Source organism: Armigeres subalbatus, chromosome 2 (assembly GCF_024139115.2).
Source record: "Armigeres subalbatus isolate Guangzhou_Male chromosome 2, GZ_Asu_2, whole genome shotgun sequence".
NCBI lineage: Eukaryota > Metazoa > Arthropoda > Insecta > Diptera > Culicidae > Armigeres > Armigeres subalbatus.
This window is the reverse complement of record NC_085140.1, coordinates 402,138,739-402,163,834: the sequence shown is the minus strand read 5'-3', so window position 1 is coordinate 402,163,834 and position 25,096 is coordinate 402,138,739. Positions and strand designations below refer to the sequence as shown.

Below are 25,096 nucleotides of genomic sequence, written 5' to 3'. Positions count from 1 at the left end.
TCTGAAATTTAAAGATAGATTTTTATTTATAAACCCGCATTCAAACCGAATCTTATTCCTCGTACCTTGTCGAACGCCTTGTTTTTCAAATCCGGTTACATTTCCCTCGGGCAAAACTGGAAGTCATTCTCGCCCTCGAGCAGCGCTCGCTCGATTTAGCTGTAAAACCATTCGTAGCTAACATTTTTTTTGCACCTTCGGAAGCTTCAGCAGGTTCCTCAACCGGAGTTCGATCCGCTGGGTGGCTTTCTTGTCCAGCAGGGCCACCGGATTGATCACCCGCAGTGCGCTCGTCCCAGGGGGTGCCACCCTTCCGTACACTCAACTAAACTATCTCATGAACATCATAAGCCTCATCTTATGAAGCGTGAAAAAATAGTCGAATTTCATTTTCATTAAGCCTCTTATGAACTTAATTTTTTATCTTATGAAAAGCATAGAAGTTATCTATGGAAAAATAAAACTTAAGAGTTGTCTTATGATTTTCATCACTACTCTTGATGTGAAAAACTCATAAGAGAAATCTTATAAAATGAGAAGTTATCATGGCGGAATATTTCGTTCGCGAACTAGTTCTCATCGAAGATTTGTTTTACGATACACACGGAGTGCGGACACATATTTTGACCAGGGTGTTTGCAAACGGCGGACTTATTACTGACCATCAACCGGGAAAGCTGAACTTCATCTGTCCCTGTTTCATCACGATTTCCAGATCGACCAGTCATAGCAATCGGTTGTAAATTGGAGGATCAGCGGTGTAAGTAAATGTTTCCTCTTGCTATGCTTTTCTATCCTGCTGCTTAATTCTAAAATCATAATTTATATTTTACAGAACCTCGTTGACGTATATAAGATACCTGCTGATCGTTTATTATCGTATGGTATACCATTCAATATTTTCCACCAGTCGGAAAGGATAATACCGACGACTTTCGAGCTCCCAAAGAGTGCGTTGCTCTTCACGAAATATAAATCATATATGATTAAAATTTAATTAAATAGAGAAAAATGTGAATACTACAACTAATACAACAAATAAAATATTTCGTTATACAAAGATTTGCGTTTTTTTGTATTTTCTTCTTATTTGATCTCGTAAGAAAGAACAACATATATAAAAATCGTGTTGAAAATATTATGACCCTCATATGCAAAAATTATTGATGTTCATAAGATTCCCTTACGAATTTTATTATGGGCTCTGACAAAACTTAATATTTTCATAAGATAAACTTATGAAAATCATTCTCGGTCAAATAACACAGAGTTCATAAGATAATCGTAAAAAGTTTATAAGTAATCCTTATAGCAAAAAAACATAAGATATTCGTATGATTGTTACAAGTTTTCTTGGCTGAGTGTAGGCTTCCCTTTGGTGGGATCCGATTGTTAATGACCTGTTTACTGTTTCTGAAGCGGGTCCTGTAATTTGTATGCTTAATATACCTCAACAACTTAAAATTATTCTTGTACAAACTTACCTTAACAGCGTGTCTATCGTGTCGGATTATCGGATCGGATATATACCTTAGAAATAATTTTAAATCATTAAAATTAATAATTAAACCGATGGACAACCGAAGGTCCAATCTGATAATTTGACAATGTTTTGGTAAATATCAGATTGGACTGTCACATTGCAAAACGGCCAGTCGACAGATCTGTGCGATATTTTCGAAAAGTCAGATTGGCCGTTTTGCACTACTATAAATTTTTAGTAAAAAAAAAGTAAAAATCGTTCTGATTCAAATTTACCATACAATTTAAAAGGTAAGTAATGTTAATAAACTAACAACTCGATTTGTTTACTTTTGTTAGATAGGACCATATGAAATATTTCTCTAGATATATTACACTAATTTGTTTTAAGTGCGTCCTGGGATAGTGGATAGTTATGTGTGCACTTAAAGTAAAAATTTATGGATTTTCGCCAATAAATATGTGCGGATTATCCTCAGTGTAAGAAGACAGGAACACTAAACACTTAGCATGAGACAACGGACAGGACACATAACACCCAGTGAAGAATTTTTCGATCATGGAAAGTTTCCTCCTTAAGGCTACCTTACACCTCGGGAAAATTTTCCGCCGGATTTTGGTCCCCGTGCATTTTAAATGGGGCCGGGATTTTGATTTTCCGTGCCCAAATCCCGAAAACATCGCATATGCAAAAATACATGGGGAAAAAATCCGCGGAGCAAATTCCCGAGGTGTGAGGCTACCTTTACCGGGGGAAATCGAACCCATACTCCCTAGCACATGCGTCTATACGATTGACGTCGCTAACCGCACGGCCATGAAGCCCACAATAACTTGAAATTATTTCTGATGGAGCATGAGCAGGATAACCGTACAATTCGTAGTTGCTACTCCGTGATTGATTAGAACTTGCGAAATTGCACAGGGAACCAATTGAATGGAGCTTGGGTTTTAGCTATCATTCTCAATGTGCAAATTTCGGAAATTCAATGCATTTTACTAAGTCAATTACGGCGCCGGCCACGTCCTTACGGTCATCAAGGGAAGGAAGGATTATTAGTTCAACTCTCGATGCTACTAGAGACCGTGTATACCTCTGCATCTCCACGATAGTCTTACACACAAAAAACAAACATTGTTTCAGAGAAAGTTTTACACTTTCCCCTTGAAAAGAGCTTTATTTTCTTGAAAATGAAAGTGAAATTGGTTTGAGTAAAAGTTTTTTTTTTGTTTGAAAGTAGATTTTCTCTTGTCCTCACTGTTAAATCAAAAGTTCTCCAATTCATATGAACAGTTGTAGAAATGTCAAATCAATCAATGGTGAACCTTTGAGCAAGGCAAAGAGAAGAAAAAATTTTGACTCACTTACTTTAAATTCTAGGCACTATAGAATATCAGAAGGTAAAAAACCAAGGTTCATATTTTTATTTCGTACCATCATCAAAATGATTGGAGCCCGTACGTTAGAATTATTAACTTATTTTTACACGCATGAAAGGTGCCTGCGCTCGAAAATTGCATGCAAAGGAATAACAGTAAATAATAAATCGTATGGACGCTTCGTTTCGCATCGCATTTCGCGTCTACTCTAACGCACCTCAAAAGGAATAACGCGACTGTAATTGTTACTGATGACTTAATTAAAATTGACGTAAGCCGTGACACTCTCCACTCATGCAAAGCAATCGATCCTTTACATGGGTTCACTCTAATAGGTACCTTAAATAAAATAAGCATATTTCCTTAGATAATTAATATTACTATTACTAATCTAAGATATTTCTCACATTATTGATAAACTATATTTTGACCACTTAATTATTAAACATTTCTCATAGTGCCTCGTACTTCACAAAAGCTGTCACTCTTTATTTTTCATCTCTCTTTCATAACAGCAAAAACAAATAAATAAAAGGAATCGGTTTTGCAACCGCGAATATGTTCGGTGTCGTCCGGTGGTGCGTTTAATTTTATAACAAATACGGGAAAACGGCTATAATCTAATGTGTAACATAGCTGCTATTTTGGTTTTTTGGACAAACCATTATTTGGGAAAGGAAAATGCCACGGTTATGACCCTAACATGGAACTGAAAGGTAAGAAGCTTTTTTATAGACATGATGTAGAAAGCATCAGTAGATTCGAAGGATTCAGTTCCGGAGATTTGACCGGAGACTAAACCCATCGCCACCCTCGCATCCATCAATATAGCATAGCCCAACTCCGGAAGTTGTGTGTTGCTTTTGATGATCGTTGATCACATCGTTGTACTTATGTGAGATTCTCTCTTTTTTTAGATAATTCGCATGTCCCGGCGGTAACAAATATGTAAACGAAAGAACAACAGCGCAATGCTTAAGAAACGCCTGAGATTTCCGACCAGTGGTTGGATTATTCCGATGAGCAACCACAAATAAAATGATTCAAATAAATAAAATTGAAAAAGAAACTATTTATCTCGATTTTTTCAACTCGAAATTAATATATGAATGAAGGGTAGGAATGGGGTCTCATTTCTGGATAAATAAAATAATTTCGAAATGAAAATATTCTACTCTCCTTTTCGCCATATTTTAGGCTTTTTGGTTTGACAGTACAACATTTTTTTTTAAATGCTCGAACTTTTATTTTTAGAGTGGTATGCCGCACTTTAAACCATGGTTGTCATAAAAGTTGGCGTACTTTTGTTTTTAATATACACAACTCTCTACGAAAAAGAACCAACGCAACTTTTCATTTTTACCAATGGTTTTTTTAATTCTAATAATGATTTTTCTTTCTGTGTAGGAGGAACAAAACACAGTAAATAAGGCCGTCAATTTAAAAAAAAAAAACTCGCAACATAATGATCATATGTCTAGAGGATCTATTATAAAAATACACTATAACAATATTACTTTAGTTCTTGGTAAAACAGAGGAGAATCAAGTCTCCCTACCATCCCCTACTGCATAAAGTTTGAGTTAAAAAAAACTCGTAATCGACAGGTCTCCTCCTTGCATGACTGTTACAGTATACCAATTTATAGATTGTGCCAATAAGAGCAGCGAGTTAAATAGCTGGCGAAGTTACAGAGCGATCATTTGTCCAATGTCCGTAATTTCATTTCCGCCATGAACAAAGCATCTTCCGATGGATACATAAAGCCTTATAAAAAAATCTTAGTCAATAGTTTCAAAATGTTCAAAATAGTTGAAAATAGTGACTTTTTGCGAGAAAAAGTGACTTTAGTGACTTGAGGTCGAAAAAAGAGACTTTTTAGTGACTAGCCCGAAAAAAGTGACCAAGTCACTAAAAAGTGACCCGCTACCAGGCCTGATTATTTTACTCCAAATTTCATCGTTGAACGTTAAAAGCCGTTATAATCAAGAAATCCAACATTGTATTGTTTTACTATAAAAATACAATTAAATCTAATACTAATGACACACTGGTGGTACTCGTACCATGGTACAAGTTATACCACTAGTGTGTCACCTTGTACCATGCTGGTACAACGTGGAAAACCATGGTACAATATGTACTAGGGTATATAACCGTGGTACTTGTACCACCAGTGTGTCTTTAGTATAAGGTAACACGAACGGTTTTCTTCGGATATTTCAACAATTATTTACGATACACTCTACAAGTAAAAAAAAATTAATGTTATATATTATTAAGATTTCTAATACTTTTTTGCCGATAAGAAAAAACTTATACAAAGCATTAGTCACATACATTCCGAAACTTATACTTTTCAATAACTTATGAATGTTACTAGCTTCTTGATATGGGATCATTCATAAGGTGGCATAATGAAGAGTATAAGTATTTTTGAATGGTTTTTTTGCCATAACATATAAGATTATTTTTTACGTGAATTGTTTGACAAAAAAAGAGTATGAAAAAATCTCAGATTTTGTATAGTTAAGATTAAAAACCCGTACGTTCTAATGCGAAAACTTTATTATTGTTAATTAATTGAATGGTTCATGGCACTAAATTCCAATGTATTCCTATTATTTCGTCTACAGTGTAATCTAAGATCAATTTATTGTTTTTTATAGTAATGTTACAATAAATTGTATTGTTTTTCTATAATATTTTTTATTCGGGTACTTAGGGGCCATCCACAAAGTACGTCACGCTCCTAGGGGGGAGGGGGGGTTCCGAGCAACGTGACGACTCTTACAAAAATGTTAGAGTTTTAATACAAAAAGTGTGACGAAGGGGGGAGGGGGGGTTTAAAATTGCCGATTTTTGCGTGACGTACTTTATGGATCTTCCCTTATGCAATGGCGGGCATAGAAAAGTTTTCAATTAATAGCTGAGGAAATGCTAATAGAATACTAAGTTGAAAAAGCCGGCCAAGTTCCAGTTGGAATGTAGAGCCATTGAAGAAGAAGAATTATCTTTTCGTTAAATTGAGGTTATGTCATGCTGATTTTAAGATGCCAACAAGAGTTTGGAATTTAAAAACATGAATATTGGATAATAAATAATGAATACATTATTTATTGAAACATTTGAAAGTTATAGCCGGATGTAAGCTGGTTGAATGCTGGTTGATTGATTCCGAGAAGGAAACAGAACTTTAAGCCCCCTTGAGTTAAAGTTAACTGACTTAAAAAGGTTTCAAGTCAAGCCTATATATACTCAATCCAGTTGAAACCTGAAATTGGGGGCTAGCGAAGTTGGATTTTTCTCACAATCCGTACGTTAAACCTAACTTCGGAAGTGGTGCGCTGAATAGCTCTTCCCGATTTGAAAACAGCGCACCACTTCCGAAGTTAGGTTTGATGTACGGATTGTGAGAAAAATCCAACTTCGCTAGCCCCCAATTCCGGTTTTCAACTGGATTGAGAATATTTATAGTTGAATAGATGAGCGAAGATATTTGGATTTATGACAATCTATTCGCGAAGTCGAAGCAAATTCTGCTCTTCCCTCCTATGGGAAACCCCATTGCTATCTGTCAGAGTTTGAGTGAAACATGGCCGCCATCTCCTCCTCTCTGTTGCTCTACTGTAAAACCCATAAAGAACTGTCATTGTTTGAGTGAAGAATTTTGCTTCGACTTCGCGAATTAGGAATTTGTTTTATGTTGTTAATCTGTGATTACACTACTAAAAATAATTTCACATTAATTAATTCTGAAGTTGTATTGCGCATTTATACGCTTTATTCTTATGTTTTGAGTAGTGTTCATAATTTATAAATTATATTACCAATTATTTACTGGCGAATTCAATCTGTCGTAAAATGTAGTTTTGATGCTTCTTCACACTATGTCACCACCGAAAAAAAAAACTACAATTTCTGTTACGAAAAATACGGTTATATGACAGTTTTCCCACTACAAATCCTAACAAAACTGCATTGATTTGGGGTTGACTATGATAAGTTCATTTAGTAATTTCCATCGAAACTGGAAAGTCTTGAACGATGTCGCCGTTCTGTTGCAAAGTCACGATTTAGAGACAGATGTGTTTCCATGTGAAGCATAATTCTCAAACTCAGGATTCTCCGTACGATGGTGGTTAATGAGCTTCCTTGCATTGTTGATAGTCCAGTCGTACTTTGTTTGACTTTTCTTCTTCTGTGTCAATGTGAAGATGTTTGTTGCTTGCAATAAAAAAGTGCCAACGATGATGACTGGAATAATGCTGAAGTGATCCTTGCTCCTCATATTCATATCGCCTGCATTGAGAACATAGACCCAGATCAGATCGAGTAGTAGTTTGGACATCGCTCACCGGTGGTTGTGGAATCAGAACCACGGTATCCCATAGAACATGTGCGTGCCTTCGAGGGCCAATTCAGCTTCTGATAGAAATACACAATATACAGAAGAGAAGGTTGCTTATTGATCTGTCATTTTCGATGCTGTTTTTGGTGATTAGGGTCTTGTTTGGCTGCCTCGGTTATTGTATAACTGCAACTCCTTTTCCGCTAGCTATCTTATGCGATTGGTCGGACCGATGCTGGATACTACAAGCTTACTGCACGGGCTGTACTATTCCTATCTATATATGTGCTTATAACTTCTTCATGAATTATAAAAAGTAACTTTGTTGTAAAAAAGATATTAGTGAATTGAATAAAGCTCAATGGGAATATGACAATCCATAGCAAATGCTGTTTAGTTTCTCAAAACGAAACAATCGTTTGCTAGATTGAGGATCAATACATAATCAAACCTAACATCCTGTAATAAATTTTATATGTAGCAATAAAGTTGGGTGAGTCAGAACCAACTCTTAGTAGATAGAGTTCGGGAACTGACTGCGAACGATAACAAATCGCTCAAAAAATTATGTAGAAATTGACTGTAAAACAAAAAGCAATATAGAACCAAAAAACTAGTCTCGAGGAACGGGAAACGTCACATCCTGGGGTAAGAGGTAAAGATTAAAAAGAAACAATAACATTCTGCACAGACCCTATTAGAATTCGTCGCCAGTCTCAAGATATGGCGAACGGGATCTTCCAAAACTTGTTTCTCCCTTTCTCTTTCTCTCTCACCGCTCGTGTCTGCAATATCCTCGATCCTTTCGCGATCTCTGTAAATATTAAAACAAATAATATTAGAACGATTTAAATAACGTTTGATTGTTGTAGGTACAACATTTAGCAGTTCGTAGTAACAAGGATTGGTCTTATTGTTCCGTGTATCATGAAGCTCTGGCCATCCGAAAGATGCTCCCTGATGAACTAACTCAAGCACGACGCTACGCTACACCGTTATTGACGTCAAATACCCGGATGAGCAGCTGAAATACCCCAAACCAAAATCCCAACCCTGTCCATCCTAAATTACGCAATCTAGCCTTAAGTTGGCACGAGTATCTTGGTCAATATCCCTTTTCCCCTTACTAACTGTTAATAATAATGATATAGTTTGTGGATGCAATTCGGACAGTGCTTATGAGTGCTGATAAGGCGTCCAAAGAGGGGAAATCGGTACAGCGCAGTGATCACAATAGACGGGAAGAATATGTTCCCCAGCAGCTTCGGAGCTATCGTTGTAGCGCTGTGAATCCTTGACTATCTATCGCAAATCTAGAAGGGAACTACTTTCAGAGCAGAGTCTTGGTGTACGACATAAACGAATGGTATGAGGCGATGAGTGCAGGACTCCAAACCCAGTCCAACTCTTCGGAAATAGAAATCGTGAAATTGGAGGGGGTGGGGCGTATCAGTAACGGTGCTGGGCGAGACACTCGGAGAAGTCGAAATATTGGTGCCTACTGAGAGGTGGATGAATCAATGAAAACAATCGTCGAAGCGTGAGCTGAAGCCAATGGGAGTGATGATCGACGACCGACTGAATTGAATAGCCTGCGAAACGATGAACGCAATAGCAAAGATTATGCCAAACTTCAGCGGTCCAAAAAAAAGCTGAATCATGTATTCCGTCTGATGATCCCCAGACACCAGAAATGCGAGAAAGAGGGTGAGAAACGATTTGATGGCACCAGCTGATTCCAAACCAGTCGAAGAGGGTAAGTGATGAACAGAGTAAAAAAAACTTAAAAATCACTCTAATAAAGTATTTTAAAAAAAAGTCGAAGAGGGTGGATAGAAAGTAAAGGAATAAACTACCCAAAAGTGAAACCAATCCACCCAAATTTGATCATGCGTGCCGGAAGTCAAATTTGAGTAAATGGAGTCAAAGTAGTTTGCCTTTACTCCCGTGTTTAAAAAAAATAGCACTTACAGTAGTAAGTGCTTTCCGCGCCGATTCAAATTCGTAGAAGACCGCAGAGTTTTCCGTAGAAATTTCCCAAAGTATCCCGTTGTTATGCTCAAAGATTTGAGGATATGATTTAATCAGGACTGAAACATATTTTTTAGATATGGAGTTTTCCGTTCAGTATGTGCTGACCCATCTTGTCCCATTTGCAAGTTCATGTTAGAATGTTAAATTTTCGCTCAAATTTATTTATTTCAAAGCAGTTAGTACAACATCACCTATATTACATATGGTCGGGTCATGCCAAACCACATCAAGCGGCTTTTTGACTGGCTTGCAATATTCGGAGTCAGCAACACGTCGAAGAAAAAGTACATGATAAGAAGAGGTTCAAGAAAAAACAATGTGAGCCACCAAGCCAAGAATTTGTGTACTTGGGCCCACTGGTGACTGCCGAAAATGACGCATAGTGGTTGGAAATCGTACGTACTTTCGACTCCGCAAGACGCTCCGATCGAATAGAGTTCGCCGCCGTACCAAACTGACAATCTACAAAACGTTCATTAGACCAGTAGTCCTCTACGGACACGAGACCTGGACGATACTCGTGGAGGACCAACGCGCAGTGGAAGTTTTCGAAAGGAAAGTGCTGCGTACCATCTTTATGGTGATGTGCAGATGGCGGACGGTACGTGGAGGAGGCGAATGAACCACGAGTTGCATCAGCTGTTGGGAGAACCATCCATCTTCACACCGCAAAAATCGGAATACTACGGTGGACCGGGCACACAGCCAGAATGTCGGACAGTAATCCGGTGAAAATGGTTCTCGACAACGATCCGACGGGAACAAGAAGGCGAGGTGCACAGCGGGCAAGGTGGATCAATCAAATGGAGGACGATTTGCGGACCCTCCGCAGACTGCGTGGTTGGCGACGTGCAGCCATGGATCGAGCTGAATGAAGAAGACTTTTATGCACTGCACAGCCCACTTCGGCCTTAGTCTGATAATAAATAAATAAATCAACAGAGTTTCGAAAAATTTCAGAAAATATTAACATGAGTAACAGACAAATGAAGTAAATCAGAACATTTAGGTTGTATGACAAACTGCGGAATGCCATTCCGCGGAGTCCCATTCCGCGGAATGTGACATATCCCGGAAAATCGTTTCGCTGAATGCCATATCGCGGAATGACCCATTTTGCCGAAAATTTAGCTGGGTTGCAAACGCCACCTCGTTCGTACTTTGTATGTACAGCTGTCGAGGTTTTCACGCTGTTTTATTTGCCATCATACTATGAACCATTTATAATAGGTACGGATAATTTGCAGACACCATGTACAAAACATACAACATGAGGATCTGATATTCCATGCAGGTAAAGGACTTTTCAATAGCTTTCTTTTGTACTACATAAGACATAAGACGATGAAGGGATCTTTGCAAGTGTTGTTTTTAAAAGTGTCCGGTATTGGGAGGTGTCCGGCGCTGAGGGATCTCCCCCTAGCGGTTTCGCACTATTCTACGTCTACAGTTCGTACAGCCCATCATAGGGCTGTCCCTTGGGGCTTTTATGGAGAAGATTAGCAGAGGGAATGTTATCACGTGTTTTAACAATTTTTTTTCCTTTGGTCACAGCTAAATGATTTACCCAAAGTAGTATTATTATTTTTAAATAATTACCAGTCGATTGGCTCATTTATTCGCTCCTTCGTTCCCACTCGATCGGGAACGATCCTTGCTACTATGGGCATTTATCTATGCCTTCGTCTGTTATCGTCACGTGATCGCGAACGACGACGGCGATCGCGTGAATTAGATCGAGGCCGCTCGCGACGCTCTCGGTCTCGACGGTCGCGCTCTTTACGGCGCTCTTCCTCCTGCTTACGCGTCTCCTCCTGACGGCGCTGATTTTCTGCCAATTCCTTGCGACGCTGCTCATCCTTAGCAGTGATCTAAACACAGATAAGTGGAATGGTTGATTGAAATAGATTATTGTCAAATAATTAAACATTCCAACCGTACCTGCTCTGCAGTCAGCGGTAACCAATATATGCAAGGTGTCGATTTGGTTTTCCTGAAAAGGTCATCTAACAATCTGATTGGTGGTTCATTCTCCTTCTTTTTGAACTTTCTCGCTAAAAAGATAAGTCAATCAATGGCATTGTACCCAGCACTATATTAGAACTGCCTCAGGCAAACTAACCTGGTGAAACACTGGTGCTGCCACGTCTCCGATCCCTATCCCGTCCGAATTCACGCTCCGATGAACGCCGCCTTCCACGATCTCCACGTCCCTCGTCGCCACGACCACTACGGTCGCGATCCCTCTCACGGTCGCGGTCCCGATCGCGCTCACGTTCTCGATCCCTATCCCGCTCCCTGTCCCGGCCGCTCCTGTCACCTTCTGCTCGAGCACGATCCTCCCGATCGAACGTGTCCTTCTTTCCAAGATCCCATTCACGCACAGGTCGCACAACTTGGATTTGCTACAATAAAGAAACATAAGAATTTGTTGATATTTTGATAGACTCCGCTCAATTATCCTAACATAAATCGCGTTAGAATACAATTTAACAACGCCAATTTCTTCACCTCCGCTCCGAAAAGCATATGAAAAGCGATCCCAGTGTATTCGACAAAATCTAGTGGCATTTACTATTCAGTTAATCTTAATTCACTTGTTTTAAACGCAACAACGTCTGTATTTCCCTCGGTTAAATACTCAATATATACCAACCTCTTCCTGTTTCAAGGAATCGCGGCTCCAACCAAACTCCTTGGCGTCCTTGGCATTATCAATCGTAATGCGCGTGGTGCCGGCGTCATCCAGGGTAGAAATAATGGCTTTCTCCATGGCCGATTCGGTTCCAAAATCGACATGCAAACATTTCGGATTCGATGCCGGCCACCGGACACCATGCAGTGCGTGACGGGTTTCCACAGCTTCGCTGTAGAAGGAAAAGTCCATTGAAAAACAGTCTCCCAAATTAGTACAATATACTTACTCCTCGGTTTCGTACTTAACGAAACACTTCGACTTGATCTTGTCGATCCAAAAACCATTCTCTACTATTTTACCGGTACGCGCCAGTAAGCTCTTCAGCTGCAGGACAGTAAACGGCCGCACCAAATTAGTAATATACAATATGTTGCTGGAATGATGCTTAGCCGGACTCGGAGGTCTGGCTATAGCCGTGTTTCCATCATCACTGACAATGCTGATCTTACGATTTCCCAACAGTTTATCCGCTGGTTTGGGTTTATACTCGTGATCTTCAATGTTTTCTTTTTCAGAAGATTTCGTTGATAGTTTGTCTTTGGATCGACGTCGCTCCCCGGTCGGCTGCTCCTCATTGCTATCAACAATCTCCTCTGGTTCAGGAGAAGATTCCAGCTTAACGTCCGACAATGGAACAGGCTGAACCGGTTCCGATATAATATTTTTTAAAGAATCAGTGGAGATCGTTATTACGGATGCTTTTGTGTCTGATTTTGACGAGAGCCACCTTCTTTTCCGCTGTAAAGGCCTACGTAAAGGTTTCTCTTCAATAAGTTTTTTCACGAGACTCCGTTTTGGAGTATCATCGTCCTTAATTTCTCCAGCTTCTAACTCTTCCTCATTTTTATCATCACCATTATCCTGCTTCTGCTCATCGGGTGAATCTTGCTGCACGGGAGTTCTGCTTCGTGATCTGAAACGGGATTTTCGCACTGGTTTGCGTTGTTCTGTTTGGCGATTTTCTTTCTCTGATGAGGATTCCTCCTCAGAAGGTTCCTTTTCTGGAGAAGCTTGTTTAGGAAGGTCTTCCTTTATTTTAGATGGCTGTTCCTGTTGACTCTCATCCCCTTGAATACTTTCCGAATCTACTTCTCCTGACTCACGTGAAGCTTCGCAAATATCTGATTTATGTTCCACAGCTTCCTGTTGTATTTTTGGGATTTCAGGCTCTTCGTCTCCGTTTTGTGTTTCCATCTCTATATTTGCCTCTTCTGAAACGACTTCCTTAACAGTTTCACATGTGTCTGGTTTGGACTCAACTTCATTTGATTCCGGTGCTATTTGAACATTTGGTGAATCAACTTTATCTTGTTCGGGAGACTTAGGTGCAACGGGTTCTTGTATTTCTTCCGGTTTTTCCTCCACTATAGTCTCCATAACGGTCGCATCTTTATCATTAGAATGTTCACCATTTTCTTCCTTTTCACTTTCTTCCTTGTCGGAAGGCTCAACTGATTGAGATTTACGTCTAGAACTTCTTCTTGGCCGACTAAAAGTTTTTTCTTCAGATGCTTTCGCCCGAGCAGTTCTGCGACCTCGTCCCTTTTTTCGTAGCTCATCTTCTCCCCGTTCCGAACCACTATCATCAGACTTTTGTTGTTCTGCCGGTTCAGCATCCTGTTCATTTTCAAAATGTTCTTTGGGAACTGATACCTCCCTGTCAGGACTTGCTGACGGCGATTTCCGCCCTCTTCGACTAGATCGTCGAGACACCTTTTCTGGAGAGCCCTTTGCTTTCTCGCTACCCTTTCGTCGCATCCTGCAATTAGTATAACAACCCATACGATTTTTTTAGTACATTAAAGTAAAGATATTTCAGTATAATATATAATATTTGATTAAAGGTTAGTAGCTTCAGAGAACTTAAAATACAAATTTTTCAGGTGCTTTACACGAAAAGTATAACAAAGAAAACAGCAAAAGATTAGAATGCCTTAATTTATAGTTACGTAAGGATCTTTCTTTTTAATTCGAAACATTTATACAGGTGGACTTTATACTGTTTAAAAGGCTAAAACTCGCGTAACATTTGAAAAGGGCCTACAGCCAAAACGTAAACATTGAGAAAATGCTGTTCGAAAAAATGCATCACAATTTCTATTCCTATTTCCCAGGTTTATGTTATTTTAAGCAGCAAAAACTCCCAAAAGCATATAATAAACACTGTCTATCATCCATAATCTTAATTGCATCGAAAACATGCAAAAATGTGTCGAAATCGTTAAAATAAAATTTTAAGTCTATTTTCATATTTTTCTCCGGAATAGGCCCTCTTGATAAGTCATTCTGCATTTGCTTGTCATTCATAGACCCTTTGTTTATGGCATTTTCGAAAGTAAACACGGGATAAGGCTTTTCGGGAGGAAATTTTCTCTCCGAGGTCGGGCTGATGACGGTTCGGAAAAAATACCCGTTATCGGCCCGAAATTGGAGAAGGCTTATCCCAGACAGAAGAAAAACGCGTGGCTTGGCCGTTTTTAAGGGTGGACTTACACATATTTTGAAAATAACACGTTGTAGGCCCAATCAAAAATTAGTTTTTTCTAAGTAATTTAATTGAAGATGCGGAATATTTTTATACTATTAGTAGCTATTAGAGGATACTATCGAAGGGTGTTAAAATTGAATTTGTTTACTTTTCATTGTAGGCCCTAATCAATTGTTAAGCGAGAAAAGTTTTATATCATTCTGTCTGACAGGCCGGAACGAATGTAATTTCCATAACCACAAGCTTTGCAAATTTCGTGAAGAAATTTAATTACTTGAACTCGAAATGTTGCTGTATAAAGTATAAATAATGGAATATATAATTGAACTTTATTAAAAAATTAAAATTCTTACAGTAGACAGATTAAGTATGCGATTTTATTAATTTTTATCATATGTTTCTAATATTTATAGACGAAGATGATAAAAGAAATTAATATTTGTTCCTGCCCTTTATAAGTTGTATAACATCATATTTTTACCACCATTATTTGCTTTATACCATAATTCAACAACAATTTTTCTCTCTGACCTAATCTATTATATCTGGCCTGCGAAATGAAAACAAAACGAGGTTTCAAATGTAACATGACAATCACACGCGGCTTTGTGTAATACGCATATACCTAGATTTTATTGATTTTAATTTCTAAATTCTTTAAATCAATCTTATTACGAATCGACTCTTGGAAGAAACAAAATGTTTGCGTCCGGGGCTCATGGCCCTACTTCTTAGTGATGGCAATTTAACAAAAAAAATATAATAAAGTAACAACACGCGTGGTTTTGTGTTGAGCAAACCAAACGGTTGTTTTTAAAAAGGAGTCATCTATTTAAGGGACCAGCAATAAGAAAATTCTGTCGAAAAAGATATGTTATTAAAAATGTTATTTTTTCTCTCGTACATTTTTTAAACAGCAAATGGCATGCTCTACAACAAGTTTCAAATAAATAGGGACTTCGTTACGCTTACTGTTGCTTGGATATTGAACAAACGTAGGTAATTTTTTCTCACTCAAAGAAGTCGGAGTTTCATGTACCTACTGGATAGTTAATAATTTTATAACGTATCAATTCAATGGTGCTATCGAAATAAGGCATGATGAACCCAATTCTTCTTATTGGCATTACATCCCCACTGCGACACTGCTGCCTCGCAGCTTAGTGTTCAGTCAAAAATTTCCTAGACCGGAATATTAACATTAACATACTTCAGCATATACTTTGTAGCCACCAAACTTAATATAATATTAATGTAAATATTATTAAGAATTAAACAAAACGTATTTTGCACCTGATATTACATATCGGTATGGATCTTAAATTCAATTATCACTCTTCATACCTTATTATTTAAAATCATTCCCCCGCATTCGCTATTATGGTGGCCGGAAAGCCGCATTTATGCTTCTTGGTTTGAAATTTACTTTTCCCCTCAAACAACCAGCCAGTCACATTCGTGAAGGAAGAAAGACTAACTTACCTGTAAAATTTCAGCACTTTATCCTCGAATCCGACTGTAAACTGTTCGCTATTTTTGGTCTATAACTCTCAGCGAAACAGATGCACTATTTCTCACCCGATTTTAGCACGATTATTGGGAAAAAATCACCGGGTAAAATCTATACGACAGAAATCAAACGCGCGACGTTTTTGACCACCATCGAAAAAGTTTTTTTTATCAACCTTTCTTTCGCTTCGTTACCTATTCGTTTTTCTTTTTGCTCCATTCTTCAACCGAACTGCACGAAAACACACGCTTATTTATTTCTACTCGCCATCATACACGGGTAGATCAAACAACCCAAATTTTGAGTTGTTTTAGATCTGGCATCTCTTTCATTCCATCCTTTGATGTCAAAAACAGAGAAAGAAAACCACCCAACGATAGCAGTTCGATGGGGGAAGCCAACGCTAGGTTAAAGGGGTTGAACTCAAATTTAGGTTGTTTAAACCTATTTGAACTTAATATTAGGTGGAAACAACTTAATATTTAGGTACTTTTTCACACGGGATCAAGCGGAAACTACTCAAATCCGAGTTGGGCCATCCAACTCAAAATTGGCTTCCCCCACCAACGGTCCAAATTAAGTGAAATGAACTTAATTTTGAGTTGTTTGAACTTCATTTTGGGTTGTTTGATCTAACCGTGTACACTGAAACCCACACGGACAGATAAATCAACCCAAACTTTGAGTTCAATATACACTCAGAATTTAAAATAAACGAGGACAGTTTAAATTTTAATCATTTCAGTGATAAGTAACATTAAAACATAGCCTTGTATAAAGAGTATACTATCAAATATTAAAATGTATACTAAGGCTTATTTTTGCTTGAATATCTAGCATTGTATTACTTTTTTCGCTTTGGAAAAATTGAGACATGTTTTCTGTTCTGAAATTGCAAAAACCTGTTTCATCGTGAGCGTTCAATCGAATTAAAGTCTGCGGCGTACGGCATATCATGCTTTCAAGCGTAAGTAATTCTGGATAAAACGATAGGCATTATTATTGAGTAAATTAGACATGAGTAATTTTACTTTTACAGGTGTTTCCAGGCAGAAGTCTCCGCACGATCCGCAATGAAAAAAATGGCAGAAAGAAAGCGAAATTCTTGACATGATTTGATCGGTTTGATGTGATTGCAGGTTGCAGTATTTAAATTAAAAGTTTGAGTTCCACCGTGACCAACGCGTAGAGATGCCAAAGCACCCGATTGCACCAAGTGTCTGAACTCAGAAGCCACCAAGACGAAAGACAAACTGTAAATGTTTCCCCGTACCGCACAAACTTCTACGGTAATGCGCAGTTCTCGACGGAAATGGTTCGAAGTGAAACCTTGTGAACGACAAGTTTGCTACATACACACCGGAGCAAGAAGCAAGGACGAAGGGAAGCGAGGGCACTAAGGAATAGTTCGAGAAGCCGCTTCACGATGCCATTTTCAGATTCTTAGGATTGGTCGCTGCAGGCTTGCGGGAACACGGCAGTCATCGTTCCGCAGGATCATCATATGTTCCATTGGTGTAGCGATCGGTTCGACGGAGTTCGGGCCTGGAAGACCAGGATCTCGCCCACCGATGTTACAAAGTGCTACGTGAATTATTGCTACGAGCGTGAACACCATAATCAAAATTGCCGTTGTATTTCCGTTATAAAATATTATGTGACTCATTTACCTTCTGCTGTTAAATAAATTAATAATATGTAATTGGTATGACCTAAATACTATAAAAGAAAATGGAGAGATTTTTTATTTATTGTTTCTGACAAATCAAAAACAAAACTAAAATTATTAAAACACCTTTATTCTATTTTCATATACTGGAATGTTATACTATTCGCTAATAAATTGAATTTATACTATCTCCGTTTAGTCCAAGCTTAAACTAATACGGGGTCAACCAGGCGAATAGCCAGTTAGCATGACTTTTAACCTATTTAGTATACATTTATTTCTGAGTGTACGCACTTATGAGAAAGTAGCAGAAAAAATTTACCCAAATTTGGGTAGTTTTCCCTTTCTTTCCCATGATTGCCATCAAAAATAGAGCAAGATCCAAACACCTCACCGAGGTTGCTCAGCCCAATTACCCAAATTTGAGTAAATTCAATATTCTCTATTTTGGGTTGATTAAGGTCCGCTTTGGATAAATTAAACTCAGCTTTGAGTAAATTGTTTACATGGGATTAAAGGCAAACTACCTAGTGACAGAAAAGTCATTTTACTCAAATTTGGGTTATTGGCCCAAACCACGGTTTTGAGTGCAAAAAACCCACCTTTGGGTAGTTTTGGTTTTCAGTGCAAAACTACCCAAAAGTTGGTTGTTTTCACTCAAAACCATAGTTTATAAGCCATTTTATGAGACAGATTCAAATAGCTGATCGAAATTTTGAGTGGACGGCTCGGTCATTGTTTTGGTAAATTTGCATGTAAACCATCATCATTTCGTCATCATCATCACCATTTCATTTCATTTTCGCAAATGTTCCTTGTAAAATGTAAATATTATTGTCAGTTTTTCTGGATATGATACACTGCGCGGCGTTTGTAGTGTTCCCAAATGGGTACTTGCACAAAACTTCACGCGGCGAATGACTGTCGAAAGGTACGGCCGCGCCAAACGATACACAGCAATGCTATTCACCCATAAGAATCAAGTAAACGGGGAGCAGAAAGCGCGGCGGTACCTTTCATGAAGGGTTCGCCGCGTGCAATTTTGAGAAAACCAGACAATAGTATTTGGTCTCCTGTCATTTGAGCTTTCTAAAAAATGGCTTATACACGGTTAGATAACTTTACCCATTAATGGGTACTATGTTATTGTTGATATTATTCCCACCGTGAAAAAATCACCCATTTTTTTGAAAAAGTGCCACTACCCATTTTAATGGGTAGTGGCGCTTTTTAAAGAAAATGGGTGAATTTTTCACGATGGGAATAATACCAACTATAGATAGTGGAATATATAGATGAGCGAAGATAAATCCTCTGTCTCCAAACGAACTGTCAAACGTGTCTCCAAACGAGCATGACGTCACGATTTCAATGGAAACGTTGAGGGTTGTGACGTCATATGCGCGTGTGCACGGGCAAAAAAATCGACTCAGCCATGCTTTCGCTCATCTATAGATTCTACTATCTATAATACCAACAATAACATAGTACCCATTAATGGGTAAAATCATCTAACCGTGTAGACACCTGGGTGGTGCGGATAAGCCATTTTATGAGACAGATTCGAACAGCTGATCGAAATTTTGAGTGGAGAGCTCGGTCTTTGTTTTGGTAAATACGGTAAATATGCATGCAAACCATCATCATTTCGTCATCATCATCATCATTTTATTCCATTTTCGCAAATGTTCCTTGTAAAATGTAAATATTAGTGTTAGGTCTCCTGTCATTTGAGCTTTCTATAAAATGGCTTATTGGCGCTTTTATGTTGCATGAAGAAGAAGAAGCAGAAAGATGATAATCGAAAAAATCTCTATGGGAAACCATACGAAGAAGTTTTTAAAAATTCTAAAAGCAATTTAAATAAAAACGGTAAGCATTACGGGGTTGGACAGGGTTGGACTTTTCTTCTGCTGTATAATAAACACAATATTTCTATTCGAAATTTTATTTTGTAATTTTACACTTAAAACACAGTATAAGAAAAGTTCAACCCGTACCTTTACCGTTTTAGTAAATAACTAAATTTGAGAAGATTTACAAAACAAAAATATCAAATTTCCATCGGAGATTTTTTCGATTATCATCTTTCTGCTTCTTCTTCTTCATGCAACATCAAAGCGCCAATAGAATCGATTTGGTTGTCAAACTGAAGCCAAAATTTTCTATTGTGCCGGAGCCAAACATTGAAGATTGTGGTTATGTTCGTTTCTGATCTAATATTGAGAAGTATTGTTATTATTTTGGGAAAAAATAAAAATAAACTTTGTTTGAGTTTTGTATTTTTTGTAACAATTATTCTCACATTATATTTCGAGTGGAAATTTAGTGGGAATGCAACTAAAAAGCATTCGTTACGAAATTTCACGAGATTCAGCAGCTGAACGGAGCATGAATGTATGTAAACAATCGTAAAGTCATGTAGAGTCTAGCGCATTTGTGCACTCTCATGCAGCGTGGAAAGAGAAATTCGAAGAGCGGGAAATGTTTGACAGCCAGGTAACTGCAAAATAATTTTGTTTATGGGAGTGATTTCAAAATATCCCTCTGCTGGCTTGAGCGCAGAAAAGCGGCTCTATCCGCAGTACCCAGATAGACACTATAGACAGTGGAATATACAGTGAACGTTCGCTAATTGAGGTTTTTCTAGTTGGGGCGCTTTTTAGTTGGGGGTTCGCTAATTGGGGTGAAACCCAATTAAAAAGCAGCTAAACGTCAGAATGTGATGTCAAAACGCGTTGACGTTTTGTTTCCGTGTTTGGCGGGATCGATATTTTCTGGCGCGTAAAATTTTCTTTTGTTCAATGCAAAAAGTAAACAACATTGACGCTTGTCAAACCGCCCCAATTAGCGAACGGCATTCGCTAGTTGGGGTGAGGTCGTGCCCCAATTAGCGAACGATCACTGTATAGATGAGCGAAGATAAATCCTCTGTCTCCAAACGAACTGTCAAACGTGTCTCCAAACGAGCATGACGTCACGATTTCAATGGAAATGTTAAGGGCTGTGACGTCATATGCGCGTGTGCACGGTCAAAAAAGCGACTCAGCCATGCTTTCGCTCATCTAGATTCTACTATCTATATTGTCGGACCGCCACCAAACCGGACCGCGCGATTGAGCACTCGCGCTGCGACGCGAGTCGCGACAATTTGAAATATTTCATTAGTAGTGCGCATCATGCACGCATGGATGTACTATCATGCGCACTAATCAGAAATGAGTTGCGACGTCTGATAACTGCAGATATTTCATTTGATTGAAAACAAATTTTCGATTTTCTACTATACACGGAATAATACACAGAAAGAGAAATCATTATTAAAATTAAGAAAAACATTGGTTAAAATGAAAAGTTGCATTGGTTCTTTTTCATAGAGAGTTGCGTATGCTCAAATTAAAAGTACGCCAACTTTTGCAACAACCATGGTTTTGACAGCCGCATACCACCCTGAAATTAAAAGTTTGAACATTCAAAGCAAATTGTGGAAATGTCAAATCAAAATGGTTACTCTGTGAAAAAAGAAAGTAGAATATTTTTGTTCAAAAAACATTTCATTTGCCCAAAAAACCTCCCACCCGCAAACCCTCCATTCAACTTTTCTTTCCAAATTAAATTTAATCATTTTTATTTATTCATGCTTTTTATTTCATCATTTTCTTCAACGATTTGTAACGCCGTGGAGGTGGCCACCTTGAAATAATACTGCCATTTGCCGTGGCAAATGGCCATCTGGCATTTGCGCATCGTAGGGATCTGTAAACACTGCGCTATGGATTTCCTGTCCATTCGAAATGCCGAAACCCGCAAATTACCTGTAGGAAAAGTAACAGAAGAATTCGCATAAGTATCTCGAATGGTACCTACAATGACTTGCTTCGATTATCAATAAAACAGCAGCGCCCATTTTCGGGCCAAAGCGGGGTGCCGTTTGATTATGATAAGTAAGCACCTGCCACCGACATTTTTTAAGTTCTAGTTAAAAAAAACTTACCTGTCGATACCGCAAGATCAGCGCTTCGGAAGTTCACTTCGGTGTCATGTGAAAGCGATTTTTTTTCAGCCGAAAAACAATAATCGTTTCCTGGGAAGAAAACACCAGAAACCACGGAAGTGCTATACAGTAGACGTTCGATAACTGCAAGTCATTTAACTGCAATGCTTTTTAACTGCAATTCGATAGTTGCAACAGTTTTGCAGTTATCGGACCGCTAAGCTTCAAACTGATGTCAAACTCAATGACAGCTGCATTGCGCTGCACATTTAGATGCACTTTTATTGCATCTGACGTCGATTGACAACCGTTTGACATCTAGAATGCGTTGCAATTATCGAACAGCATTCGTTAACTGAAAAGTAAACATTTTGCAGTTATCGAACGGCTACTGTACCCGCTATACCATACTAACCCGCGAATGAATTATTCATTGGCGGGTTAGTTAGCACTTCCGTGGTTTCTGGTGTTTTTTTTTCAGGAAACGACGTAAACCATCGGAACGCCACGGTTAACCATTCCATGAGGTGCCGATCTGATTCTTTCAAGGCACAACTTGCCGGAATTCGTAATTATAATTAAAAACACTAAACACTGCAAAATTCAGCTATATAGCACTACCGAACAAAATTATAAATTTTTTTGTTTTGTCGCCTCCACACTTTTGAAGGGAGAGAGACGAGAGTCGAGAGCTGCTGTTGATGACAGTGAGAGGCACTATGTGCGTTCCCAATACGTTAATGGTCAAAAAATAGTCAATATCATTATGGGAAAATATCCATGCAGGTATAAATATATTGTGTATGTGCGATCTTTTCACAATACGGAATAAATATGTATCAATTTCTAAATGTGGGTCATATAAAGATGAAATCGGTAATCATAAAATATGTTTGTAAATAATTATTATATTCAATATTTTTACCACTTGTTGTTACGTGGTGCCCCAGATCTGAGTAGATTTTTTTCCTTTCTCTGTTTCGCCCAAGGTTGATTGACGATTGATTTGACAGTTTTACAATTTTTATGCTGAATGCATGTACTTTTAATTTTACATTGAAAAAATGAGTACATGCAAAACAGAAAGAAAATTTTTGACTGGAACCAATTTCGTTTTCATTTTCAAGAAAATGAAGCACCTTTCAGGTGGAAAGTGTATAATTCTCTATAAAACCATTTTTGTTTTTTGTGTGTAGACACTATTAGAGCAAGATTACCGGTGGTGAGTTTAAGCCGTTTGGCAGCGCAATATCATTACTTTTTTTTTGTGTCTTTATTAAGGAGACTTTCAGCCCGAGGCTGGCTCGTCTCCGGAATATCATTACTTGACACTTTACCGGTCGGTACTAAACACGCTGCTATAACAGTAGCGCGACTGATAGGTGACCAAATTTGGTAGCGCGATAAGAGCGCTGCTATTTGATGACCTGTCAACTGTCAAACGTCACCGGTACGGAATACAGCGACCAAATTGAGAGCCGAAAATAGTGACCGATACGGAAACGAGTGACGAAACTAAAATGAAAGCGCTGCGCGGGTGATTAAAATGCTCACGACCGATAATGATGCTCATGAGGGTCTCGCCAAGAGTCTCGCCTTTGAGTGAGAGTTGAGTAGTGAGAAATGAGTAGTGTAATGAGTAGTGAGAATGTGACGCGAGAAGTGAAGAGTATGAACTGAGTTATGAAGAGTGAGAAAAGAAAAGTGAAAAGTGACTAGTAAGAAGTGAGAAGTGAAGAATGATAAGTGAAAAAATGAGTTGTGAGAAGTGAACTGATTAGTGAAAAATGGAAATTGAGAATGAGAAGTAAGAAGATTAAAATGAGAAATGAGTACTAAGAAGTGAGAAGTGAAAAGTGAGCAGTGATAATTGAGAAATAGTGCATAGTGAGACTCGCTCTTACTCATTCTCATCCACTCGCTCTAACTCATTTTCACTCAGTCGCTCTAACTCATTCTCACTCACTTGCTCTAACTCATTCTCACTCACTCGCTCTAACTCATTCTCAATCACTCGCTCTAACTCATTCTCACTCACTTTCTCTCACTCATCACTCTCTCACTCAATCTCAAAATCTGACCCAAATTTGAATTCAGACGAACGAGCGTGTTGGATTGTTTCAGATTAGCGTGTATACACGCTTAGTTCAGTTCACCCATAAATAGGTACTTGATTCTTAAGCAATACCCATATTATAGGCGAATTTTACCGAAAAAGTTGGTAAAATTGACCTATAATATAGGTAAATCTATAGTTTACCCATTTATGCGTTATTTTCTTTACCCAAATTTGGATGAAAAAAATTGTTTTGACAAATTTCATAAAATGGATTCAGAGCTTCAAAACCACCAGAATGCGGACTAAATGGTAAGAAAATACATAATCGTTGAAATTCATCTTCTAAGTTATTTATTTTATAATTTATTCTATTCGCAGGTTTCGAACCAACTGTTATATTTCACCGAGGAGGGTGGTGCACTACAAAATTGCAGCAGCATGCTCTTCCTTCATGGATACTATAGCAGCAGCGGAACATCTATTGACAACTAGCCAGCAGCTAACCAGCGCGCCTGCTGATCCCGCCAGCGTTTCCGGAACGCTATGAAATGCGGAAAAGATGATTCCCACCGAATCAGCAGCATACGTAAGTACATCTTGACCTGATTGATAATTTCTTATATTACATTGTTTGATCTTTTCGTAGGTATTGGGAATCTTTTCCGAAAGGGCAAGTATCGCAGCAGTGTAAACATCCGGTAAACCAGGAGCAGCAGTCCCACTGATTTACCCGGAGTTTCTGGAACGCAATGGAATGTACCATTTACATAAATCTTTTTCAAAGGGTGGTGTAGAGCTCGGCGTAGACCTGGCCCGTAGCAATGCACTTCGGAAGCAGAGGGAAACCGGAAGCAGCAGCCCTTGTCGGCCCCCATAACCGTCCATATAATCCATGAGATACGGATGGTAGCATCATCATCAGGTAAAACTTAATCACTACCAATACTTTCATTCTCTAATTGATATAATTTTTCTTCCTCGTTCACAGAACTGGCAAGCAACAGCCATGAGACCAGATGAAAATCACCACCAAATCACCAATCTACATGATCTCCGCAACGAGTTGTTCCCAACCGTGAAGCAGGCAGGAATGCTGTTGGGCCATATATTGCATCGGCATAACATAAAACGCGGTTTATACCCTTTTAAAAAATAATATTGGGGGAATGTATATTATATACAAAAATAAAGATTATTTGTAAATACAGTTTTGTTTGATATTAACAATTGTTTCTTCCGAAATCGGAAAACGCAAAATGCAATTTTGAATCCATAATAGAAAGGACCTCAGGTAAAAGTTCAAAAAAGTACCTAAATTTGGGTAATATTCACCTATAAACTGTTCATATACTGAAACACCCAAATATGGGTGAACGGTGATTTACCCATATCTAGGTATGTGCACTTTTGGGGATTTTAGGTACTCTTCAC

At 38.4% G+C, this 25,096-nt stretch overlaps 1 protein-coding gene and 2 long non-coding RNA genes across 5 annotated transcripts; 2 read left to right on the top strand and 1 right to left on the bottom strand.

Annotated features, from left to right (window-relative positions):
- Positions 1–3,409: 3,409 nt before the first annotated feature.
- On the top strand, positions 3,410–3,931 carry LOC134217561 (uncharacterized). The gene is made up of 2 exons (XR_009981092.1): positions 3,410–3,578; positions 3,780–3,931. It is a non-coding gene; the product is annotated as an uncharacterized LOC134217561 (long non-coding RNA).
- A 2,684-nt stretch (positions 3,932–6,615) lies between these two features.
- On the bottom strand, positions 6,616–16,144 carry LOC134213311 (apoptotic chromatin condensation inducer in the nucleus). 3 transcript variants are annotated; one of them, XM_062692262.1, is made up of 8 exons: positions 15,916–16,144; positions 12,172–13,704; positions 11,904–12,114; positions 11,370–11,652; positions 11,189–11,301; positions 10,847–11,118; positions 7,907–8,027; positions 6,616–7,290 (listed from the first exon to the last, which is right to left on the bottom strand). In XM_062692262.1, exons 2-6 carry the CDS (start codon positions 13,701–13,703, stop codon positions 10,918–10,920), a joined length of 2,340 nt encoding a protein of 779 aa, XP_062548246.1. In that variant the 5' UTR covers position 13,704; positions 15,916–16,144; the 3' UTR covers positions 6,616–7,290; positions 7,907–8,027; positions 10,847–10,917. The 3 variants fall into 3 exon arrangements, with proteins under 3 accessions (XP_062548246.1, XP_062548247.1, XP_062548245.1); XM_062692263.1 differs by having other exon boundaries at positions 7,990–8,027; XM_062692261.1 differs by having other exon boundaries at positions 6,616–8,027.
- A 7,778-nt stretch (positions 16,145–23,922) lies between these two features.
- LOC134217560 (uncharacterized) lies at positions 23,923–24,824 on the top strand. The gene is made up of 4 exons (XR_009981091.1): positions 23,923–23,974; positions 24,044–24,251; positions 24,312–24,587; positions 24,654–24,824. It is a non-coding gene; the product is annotated as an uncharacterized LOC134217560 (long non-coding RNA).
- The last annotated feature ends 272 nt before the right edge of the window (positions 24,825–25,096 follow it).

Coding starts and splice junctions, on each gene's coding strand:
- LOC134213311 (XM_062692261.1), bottom strand. CDS start 13,703: ATGCGACGAAAGGGTAGCGAGAAAGCAAAGGGCTCTCCAGAAAAGGTG. Junction 12,115..12,171: donor GTTAAGTACGAAACCGAGGA/GTAAGTATATTG, acceptor TTCCTTCTACAG/CGAAGCTGTGGAAACCCGTC. Junction 11,302..11,369: donor CAGCACCAGTGTTTCACCAG/GTTAGTTTGCCT, acceptor TTATCTTTTTAG/CGAGAAAGTTCAAAAAGAAG.